The sequence below is a fragment of the Monopterus albus genome, unplaced genomic scaffold (genome assembly GCF_001952655.1).
Source record: "Monopterus albus unplaced genomic scaffold, M_albus_1.0 scaffold111.1, whole genome shotgun sequence".
In the NCBI taxonomy this organism is placed as follows: Eukaryota; Metazoa; Chordata; class Actinopteri; order Synbranchiformes; family Synbranchidae; genus Monopterus; species Monopterus albus.
Window position 1 is genome coordinate 832,958 of NW_018127991.1, and position 10,156 is coordinate 843,113.

Consider the following 10,156-nt stretch of genomic DNA (forward strand, 5'->3'; position numbering starts at 1 on the left):
AGCAAAGGGTCTGAATACTTATGACCATGTGATATTTCAGTTTTTCTTTTTTAATAAATCTGCAAAAATGTCAAAAATTCTGTGTTTTTCTGTCAATATGGGGTGCTGTGTGTACATTAATGAGGGGAAAAAATGAACTTAAATGATTTTAGCATATGGCTGCAATATAACAAAGAGTGAAAAATTTAAGGGGGTCTGAATACTTTCCGTACACACTGTATGTTACTGAATGTAATAATACGTGCACAGTCAAGGGTAGCTGTGCCTGCTATATAAGACTAGCTAGATGGCAGGTTAGAAATCATCACATCTCTGAAAACAGTGGAAATTTCTAAATTTGCTTTACTTGGATAGATTGACCACATATTCTAAAACAAGATGGTTATTTTCTCACATGACAAAATATCAAAATTTAATTGTCATCATAACAATTCTAGGACAAAAAGTTAGCAGCTTTCAGCCTGCCCTGCCCTGCCACCACTGTGGGATGATGGGATAGCGTAGTGTCCACTGTTTCCATAATACAAAGTTATGCAGATCATCTATACTAAGAACTTGGACATACTATTTGTCTCCCATACATGTTGTAGCCTACTACCTAGTAGGCAAGGTGGCAATTCTGGATGCACCCATTGACTGTGGTTCCATCTGTCTGCCAAGTGAATGAGCCTGCATTGCATTTGCTTCTCTCACGGTCAGCTTGTGCTTAAAATGTCTCCATTAATTACAGATAAATGACAGAAATAAGGTACTGCTTTATCAAAACTAAGTAGAACTTAAAGAACAGAGGTCAGTAGTTAAAAGATCCCTCCATATTTTTTCAAGTCTGTCTAAAAAAACATAGCATACAAATGACAATATGTACACCAGAGTCCTGCACAGGTCGAGACCCAACCCATTAACATAAGACCCACAACCCGGCAGGTACCGAAAATTAAAAGAGACTTAAAGTAAGTGACTGTGTAGCTTAAAGTACTTGAGTTGTGTCTGTCAATGCACACAGCACCTGGGATCTGCAGCTTTTTCCTTAGTGATGGCGAGCCTAGTTTGCGGCTATTAAATGCTAACACTTTTTGGCACCATTTACAAGCAGCAAAGTGCTTTTCTCATTCACTGTAACATACACTGTGTGTATGTGACTGCACGCACACCTGTTTTACACAGATAATGAGAACCACACCAAATGTCTCCCATATGTTTGACTTGGCTTTTGATGATGTATTTATCCACAATTTTGTATTCACTGCTAGCTATTTTCTCTTTTAAGCTACCCAGTTTGACACACTGGCACCTAGCTTACATTGATGTGTGACTGAAGTCCTATTAGCTGAATGTGAGTTGACAGGTCAAAGGTTGTGCCATAGGCCTTCACACTAAATGCATTGGTTATTTAGGCTTGATAAAATTATGCTGGATTAACTGTTTAACAGAAGCTGTACCTTTGTTTATTTAGATTATGTTTACCTCACTCACATTTAGTCTATGTTTTTTTTTTTACCTGTGCCAGTACCTGTGAATTAATACCAACTTTTTTAAATCTGTTATACATCACTTTTTGGGTACCCAACCCAATGCAGGCCTCTGATGTGCACTTAAAACTTTTAGTTGCTATGTTCATCGTGCTAGCTGTAAAGAGATCCCCTCCTATTGTGATTCCAATGATACAGATGGGGGACAAAGCTAAACTCCTCCTGCTCATGTGTACATACATTAATAAGATCAGCTAAAGCTGACACAAGGCTTCCAACAGTTTGAATTAAACATTTTTGCCTTTTTCAAAGCACAGTAAAACCTTGGATTGCAAGTATAATTCATTCCAGCAACGTGCTTGTAATCCAAAGCACTTGTATATCAAAGTGAATTTCCCCATAAGAAATAATGGAAACTCAGATCATTCATTCCACAACCACTCATTCAGATAAAAATGATTAAAGTAATACAAAATACAGTATAAAGTAAAAATAAAACAAATTAACCTGCACTTTACCTTTGAAAAGAATCACGGCTGGCGTGAGGTAGACAGCGAGAGGAGCTATCTGCTATTTGTTGGCTCGCTAAAATCTTTTTCTTTTTGTGCTACTTTAACAAGGAAGCTATCCAATGACACTTGCTTTTGGCTCCTTTTAAGGATTTGGTGGAAATGTGGCATTGCATTGTCGTTAGACAGATTTATCATTTGCACTGTTACAACCTTATTCGGGTGGTGCTTTTCCACAAAATTTTGCACCATTTCCCACATTTTACACATCTCGAGAACCATCGGCTCAGTTGTGATGTGACGCTCGGCAGACAAAGTGTACGTACTACTCGTATTGCAAGACCTCGCTCGTTTATCAAGTTAAAATTTACACTATCATCTACAGCTTTTTGTCAAGCTAAATGAGATAGAAGAAAGGTGTGCAGTTGAGTGACCTTTCAACCTTTTTTATTTGATTTGATCAAACACCAGCTGAGCTGTGATTACTCTGTGAACAGGAGTGCAGCTTGTACATCTGCAGCATATCAGCATTAATGCGCTTTTCCATATCTATATAAGATATAATGACATCTAATTTTAATACCAGCTAGAAATTTGGCCCTAGTCATAAAGATTCTTTTTATTTTTTATTCAAAGAGTACTCTGTACGTACAGTAGTGTAAGCATGTATTTATGTACAGCAGTACTGTGGTCTTTACCTTCGCAGTCTTGAGGACAAACTGATGTTTTCCATCATCTCCTCCTAACCGAGCCTTCAGCTCCAGCAGTTTGGCTACCTCTTCATCAATCTGCAACACACACACACATACACACTCAGGTGGTATACTACTTTGGTCAAACTTATAGAGAAACTTGAAAACTACAGGCAACATTTTACTACAGGAAATTCATCCAACATCAATGAACACAGCAGCAGAGGCCTACCTGAGCAACAGTGATCCCAGGGAAAGATTGTAAAGTTCGTACGTGTGTTACAGTCCGAAAACCCAGCATACCAGAGCAAGCACGAACACCAAACATGCCCAGCATGTTCGTTCCACACAACAGGGGGTCAAAAAATGAAAGGTTAAAAAAGGTCCAGAAATTGGACAAGTAAATGTTCAGGAATGCATTTTGGGTACAGCATTATCCAAGGGTGTTGTCCAAGGCCAGTTACAGCAACAAAGCACAGTGAGCAGTAGAAGGAGAGTTGTGCAGTGTCATCCGTGAAGGTCAGGTTCCCCAGGTGGTGAAGCAGATGATGGTGATGAGGGGCAATGCGGGCCGAGGTCATCCAGGGTCAGGCAGGAAGAACAGGAGAAAAGTAGTAAGCAACCCTATCACTAGGGGAAGGTGGGGGCATGATGCATCATCATCATCATCATCATCACAGCGAAGAAGATAGAACACGAGATGTACCAAGTCAATTAAAGCAACAAGCCCAAAACAGCCTTCCTACATGTTCAGGCACACACCATCCTATTACTTAGTAACATGATAACTCTTCACAAAAGATGTAAATTGATCACATTTGTTCTTGTCAGATAAATTTAATATTTTGGTATGGCATTCTGTCAAAACTGCTTATCTTATATCAGCAGAATGCACCTCAAGAACCCCGATAAACTAACTGTCGCCTGCGCTGCTAAGTAACGTAGCACCCGCAGGGGTCGTTGCGTCAGCTATTTTTACACGTCACATCGACACGCTTTAAGTCAGCGTTAAAACGTAAGTACCTTATTTATGTCAGACTTGTCCAAAACCGTCCCTCTGAAAATAAAGCAGACTATAGCCGGCTTTTCCACTGGCTACTGTCCTATCAGTCCCATTCCATTTTAGCTCTAGCCGCTAACTCGACAGAACGAAGTAGAGCGGTTAGCCACTCCTTTTGAGGTAGCTAACTTAAAGCTAGCAGTTAGGTGGTTCAACTAAAATGAACGCTAATAGAACCAAAGTGCCTTGTAGCTCTGAAATGTATTACACAGCCGATTTACCTGGTGGTTCTAGTGCCCAAGTTATATGTAACGTTATATAATCGCGACCTGTATATTACTCCAAACAAATTGCCCACGTCTAGAGCAATTTCATGTTGACTCACCTAGCACTGAACACATGCACATTTTTTGGGGTGTTTGTCCAGTCAGCCTACTTCGGAATATAAACAAGTTCAGCCGACAGCTTTGTTTGGGGTGTTATCACTAAAGTACGCAACCTAGCTAACATTGGGCATAACGTCAGGGTATGCCGAATATATAAGTAGCTAGCTACTGATAAATCATACAGTAACGTTGACGAGTCAGTTGTAATCTTAGACAAAACGATGCAATGAATTGACAGACAGGTATGAGAAACTGAGTATTGAATCTTCCAGTTAGCTTAGCTCTGCGGTATGAATGAAGTTCTACGTGGTGCCGGGGCTGGCTAACTAGCAACCCTTCTCTTAAATGCCAAGTAATGTTAGACAAACTGTTAACAGCTAGCCTTAAAATCACCATTAAATATCAGTGTCGTTTCTGAACACTAACCTGCTCTTTGCTCGCCTTCTCTACCTTTAACTTCCGCACGACTTCACCTTGTATTTTAATCGCTTCTTGTATTTGTGTCTTGTCTTCCATGACTTATGTATTTCTACCGCTATTCACACCTAGTCGGTCCCACAGCGTGAATCATGAAAGAACTGCAGCTGTCAAAACCACTGGATAGCAAAGCGGAAACGTAAAGGCGCCAAACTTCCGCTTCATATTTTCAAAGTAAAAGCCCCAATGTCACTGTCCACACCAGTGGTCCACATCTTATTCAAGAAAAAAGGTTGCCTTAGTCCTGAGCATTGAAATAAATGATACAACTCAATATGATGAAACAAATAAACCCACAGCAGAATATTGTGACTCCTTGATCTTATTAATGGCAGCTAATAGGGTTTGATTTAAAACAACCTCAGTCTCCTGTAGAATAACCTTTTCCACGGGGCTGCTGGCTGGTGAGACAACTTTCAGGTCCACCAAAGGGCCGTTTAACATAGTTATGGACTTTTTTTTTTACTCTTTTCTGGTCACTGTCTATAGATATGGCTTTGTTTGGATTCTCTTGGATGTTCTTTTGGCTCTTTTTCATCGTGATTTATGGACTTTAACACTATACAATTGACCACGCTAGTAAGCTGTTCCTGCCCTGGCCATTGGGAGCAACTTGGGGTTCAGTGTCTTGCCCAAGAACATGTGGACTAGGGAGAATGGGAATCAAACCGCCGACCTTCCGATTAGGGGGCGACTGCTCTACCTCCTGAGCCACATTGGTAAAACATTACTTAAGTATAATATTCGTGTCCTTTTTGTTAAGTGTTACCAACCAGTGTGCCAAATACAGGAAGGTCTCGGGGAGACTTGATTGACAAATTGAATCCCTTGAAAACTGAATTCTTCAGAATTCTGCCAAATTATTTTCTGTTTATCTACACAATATGATTTACGTGCATCTAACTTTATAAACGGTACATTTTTTGAGATAATAAAATGTTGAAATATAGACCTACTGTATTATACCAAAAGTGATCCACAAAGTTATTCCATCTCTCAGGAGCGCACAGGCTGTTAAGACAAATGCATCGCCCACTTTATCTCCATAGGCTACAGCTGCTTTTGTCGGGATCAAATCATCATTAAATACACAAACAGACACAACATACAGTATATCCCCGTGGTAAAGGTATGTCTTTGTGGAGCTTGATCGTGTGAGGAGACTGTAACAGTGAGTACATCAGTGCAGAAGGTCGGACTGACGTCCCGCTGTCAGTAATGCCCATCAGTGAATGGGATGGCCCTTGATCCGCTTTCCTGATGTCATCCAGCCAAAGCGCACAGCAGCATTCAATGCCCCCATCCCGGGTTCATAGAAAAGGAGACCCCCCCAAAATGCACAATGTAATTCGCACACTGCCTACAACATTACTAATGTCACTTGACTGAACTGAATATACATATTTTGGACTTTGTATGCAAGCAAACATCTTCCTGTTCAAACAGTGACCAAAATAGTTCCAAAGTCCACTTCTGTTGAGTGAGCACAGACCTGCCAACAGCATGTCTGTGAGTATCACTGCATTTCTTCATTTTGTAGCTAATGATATTTTGGCTATAAAGAATACAAAATTATGGTAGATGGGGGAAACAAACACTTTAACAGTGTTTTGCATCACTCCAAAGCACTATCATTAATTTTAGTGCCCTGCAACAGTTTCAGTTCTGTTTCAGACAGGTCTTCACTTCAGTAAGCCTTGGCAATGTCTTGAAAGTGAAAGTGGTCAAAATAAACCTGATCACGAGTACAAAGGTTTTAGCTGCTTGAATGAGGGAATAGCTATAATGGCAGGGGCACAGCTAGGAATTTTCCTAGCATGCTTTGCTTTGCATCTTATTCACACATACAGATTCAAAAGTAGCAGAGGCAAACTCACTTCTCATGTGCCTGTGGACTGATGAATCTCTAAAGTCCATTTTGTTTAAAATGTAATGTGATAGGGGTCACTCACAGTGACAAACCCACATCATACAGAATCTATTAAGTGGATCCAAACTTTTCTCTGCAGAGCTCAGTCAGCATGGAGGTGTCTCCCCCGCCCACAGGCCTAGAAGCAGAATATGAGACCCTTTTCACCACGGACTCGCTCCTTTTCCTCCATGAGCTGATCTCCACATTTGATGAGGAGATAGATCAGGTAAGACAGATGAAAAATCCCTTGTTATTGAATGAATGGAGAACTGTTTAAATCAAGATGAGGTGTCTGCTTTACTCTTCAGGTTCTGTGGCTGCGACAGTCCAGAAAGACCCACTTGAACCTTTCAGAAGACCTGCCAAGCTTCCTGGAAAGCACCACACATATCAGGAGAGATCCTGCCTGGAGGGTGCAGCCTGTGCCCCCAAGGCTCCAGAGGAGACATGTAGATATTGGGGATATGGCTCCCTGTGACACCCAGCGCTTCATTAAAGCTCTGCAGTCACCAGCACAAGGCATACAGGTTACCTATGACCATATGAGGCTAACCAGTAACTTTTTTTATGAGCTGTGTTGTTTGGTTATTAAATGCTGTCATTTAATTGCTAATGTAGAAATCATTTATATATGTAGGGGTACATTTACATGCAAGTAACTGGACCATAGGTCATATATTAAGTTAATCAGAAACTATGATATTCTTTGGTTCAAATTAGTAATGTGCAGATTTGAGAATTACACAGTTAATGTTAAACAATATTTTCTTGGTATAGATTATCTAAACCAAAAGTAGTTAACATTGAGATGATTTCTGAAAGACAACACAAACACTACATAGCAGAAAAAAATGCAAAATAATAACATCACTGTAATTTATTTTGAGTCAGTCCCACTTATTACTACAGTGTTTGAAATTGTTATCTGCGAATGGCCTGGAATAGCCTATATCATTGTTTCGTCTTTTTGTGGGATTTGGTGACAATCAGAAAAATACAACAGAACACCAGCCTTATCCTTTAAATATCAAAATGTTATTTTCCAGAATACGTCCTTCCAATAGACGCCTTTTGTCATGTGACTTGTGAAGGACAAAATTTAAATTATTCCAAATCTTCTTGGCTTTGGCAGGTTGACTTTGATGATGGGAACTGCCCTACATATTACAACCAGGTCAAAGGGATCCACAATGTTTTTAGGGTGGTGCACAACCAGTTTCCCAGTAAGTAGTGTTGCAATATTTATATTGGTACAGCTACATTACATGGACAAGAATATTTGTGAGGATGCACACATGAATATTCCAGAGGTGGATCAGAGAACAAGTCACATCTTCTCATGAACCTCACTGTTCATCCGCCTCCCTCCATGTGTTAACAGATGTTCCACACATATCTCAGGCTCCAGTGCTGATGCTGCGACCTCGTGCATGGAACATGGTGGAGCACAACATGATGGTAGCATTTTCTCCATTTCATTCAGTTTAGTTATTCAGTGCAAGTTTGAACAAATCTGCCTGGTGAAGAGATTGATTTAAAAGTGGCTCACTGTCTTTATTTTGTCATAGCTTTAGATCTAGAATGTGTCCTACTAATGTGTTCTGGGATTTAAAGTTGTTTCAAAAATGTGGCTTTGGAAACTCCTAGTGGTAGTACCAATAAAGGGTGCTAAAATGAGTTCATATCATTTGAACGATTGCATTAAAATGACATAGCCTTAATAATGTTAAACTGACTTTAAATTATAGGGTTATAAACATCTTATTTTATAAGCTCTTGCATTTTCATACAATACTTCTACTCACAGCTTTTAGGCAAATAAAAGCTTTAATATTTCTCCCCCAGAGTTTAATTGCTTGCACTGTGGAGAAGCAGCCGAAACTGCATTCAAACCTTTATATCAGAAAAAACATTTTGGAGAAAATATAATTTAACAATTACTTAAATAAATAGAATCTCAAAATATAAACGCTTTCATTTGAAATTGAATCTGTGACATTTCTAATAACGGATTAGTATCTATCTATTTTTAAAAATACCAGACATTCCACCTGCTCACGTGTCAGGATTTCCTGCTATGTTCTTTTTCATATGAAATTGACTATCATCACTCAAAATCATCATCATCATTTTATTTGCATAGCACCTTTCAAAACACTGTTAGTCACTTTGCAGTAAACAAATATAATAAAAGTAATAACATCAAGAGCAAAAGTTTAAGTTTGATCATTTAAATCTTTCCAACAATACAACAGGTAAGAAAAAGCCATGAGATGAAAGAGAGTTTTAAGAAGAGTTTTAAGATACTGATCTTCCCTGTCTGAGGTTATCAGGCGGGTAGCCAAGGGCCTCAGATCTTGACAGATCCTAATCTTGAGAACCTCAGTTGTATAGTGCAGGAGTGGGGAACTTTACTCACCTGATGGTCAAAGAACAAAAATAACATACAGACTTCACATCTCTTTTTTTTGGCATTACTAGATTTAGATAAAAAAATCGTGACTAAACGAGACAGAGAAAATAAGCAGTTTTCCACCATGACTTTAGTGTACTGTGATAACTTTTGTGGTAGTTTTTGAAGTGTTATAGACTAAACTTGTGTACGATTAAACAAGCCAGTTTTTGTTGTTATGTGCATGTTTGTCAGGTGAAGGGGAAGGAGGTTCCTGGTCCTCTCTTTGACTTTGGACTCCTCATGTTTCACTGTGGAAAGATACTATTTGAAAACAAGAGTGGACCCTTTTTCTACCTGTCAAAAGTAACACACACTCAAGCACACAGATAATTTGTGTAACATGAATTTAGTCAGCATGAAGGCCCATTGTTTGTCCTTGTTTTGTAGGTGGAGAGTTTCATGGAGGCTGGACTGTGGAACAAGATATTTGTCTGGACCCAACAGAAGGTCTGAACATTAGTTAGTGTTTATGCATATATTGGTTGTGTATATTTTAAATGTTCAAAGCCTATAATATTCATTTTAGATCAGCTTTCAATGAAAACACCCAGTTATATATGAGCAGATTAGATTTTACTCTACATGTGCTACTATCTGCAGCGCCAGCCGTGCAAGAGCCTGATAATAGAGATTCTAAACCAGGCTCAAAGCTGCTATGATTTTCATCCATAGGACTGGTATTATACCACTTTATTAAATGTTTTTTCAGGAGAAAAGGTAACCACTCTGAAATGGTTTGAATTAACCAAGGGATTATATGTTATTGTTTGTTTGTTTAACTATTCTTACCTGTTGGGTATGTCCAGCCCTTGTGGCCATGTTTGTTGTATTCAATGATGGCTGAAAAACTTAAAACAAATTCTAGTGCCACTTGGTTTAATTGTGAAATGGCTGTCAGTAATGTAACTTGTAAGCCTGTATGATTTACTGGGCCAGTCGTGCAAAACCATAGAGGGTCTTTCAACTTTATTTTTTGTGTTGCTCATAGTCTTGTACTTTACCTGAGCTTTCCCCAAACATTTTCAAGACAATGCAGCAAAAAGCTACACCTACTCATTTACATGCATCTAGAACAGCCAAATGACAAATGGAAAATGATGACTTGTTTTCATAATGGATTTTTTGTGCATGTGAATTTATCCCTAGTAAGTGAATCTGTGTGTCTGTGTGTTTAGCTGGGCCTTCCACTGGGCAGCATTAAGGCGACAGTGCTAATTGAAAATGTCTTAGCAGCATTTGAGATGGAGGAGATCCTC

General features: G+C 39.2%; 2 protein-coding genes across 5 annotated transcripts in view; one reads left to right on the forward strand and one right to left on the reverse strand.

The window, feature by feature from the left end:
• hars (histidyl-tRNA synthetase) overlaps positions 1–4,680 on the reverse strand; it is a 16,149-nt gene extending 11,469 nt beyond the window's left edge. Inside the window, exons 1-3 of one of the 4 annotated variants that reach the window (XM_020611259.1) lie at positions 4,483–4,569; positions 2,903–3,300; positions 2,677–2,766 (exon numbers count right to left, since the gene is read on the reverse strand). In XM_020611259.1, coding sequence (XP_020466915.1) covers positions 2,677–2,766; positions 2,903–3,007 — 195 coding nt within the window. In that variant the 5' untranslated portion in view covers positions 3,008–3,300; positions 4,483–4,569. Of the gene's footprint in view, positions 1–2,676; positions 2,767–2,902; positions 3,301–3,693; positions 3,817–4,055; positions 4,341–4,482 lie in introns of those variants that run through there. The other 3 variants (XM_020611260.1, XM_020611261.1, XM_020611262.1) reach the window with 3 other exon arrangements.
• The window catches only part of ugl (ureidoglycolate lyase), a 14,151-nt gene continuing 7,301 nt past the window's right edge, over positions 3,307–10,156 (forward strand). Inside the window, 8 exon segments of the mRNA XM_020611258.1 lie at positions 3,307–3,685; positions 6,543–6,671; positions 6,754–6,972; positions 7,578–7,668; positions 7,827–7,903; positions 9,093–9,203; positions 9,288–9,347; positions 10,076–10,154. Coding sequence (XP_020466914.1) covers positions 6,555–6,671; positions 6,754–6,972; positions 7,578–7,668; positions 7,827–7,903; positions 9,093–9,203; positions 9,288–9,347; positions 10,076–10,154 — 754 coding nt within the window. The 5' untranslated portion in view covers positions 3,307–3,685; positions 6,543–6,554.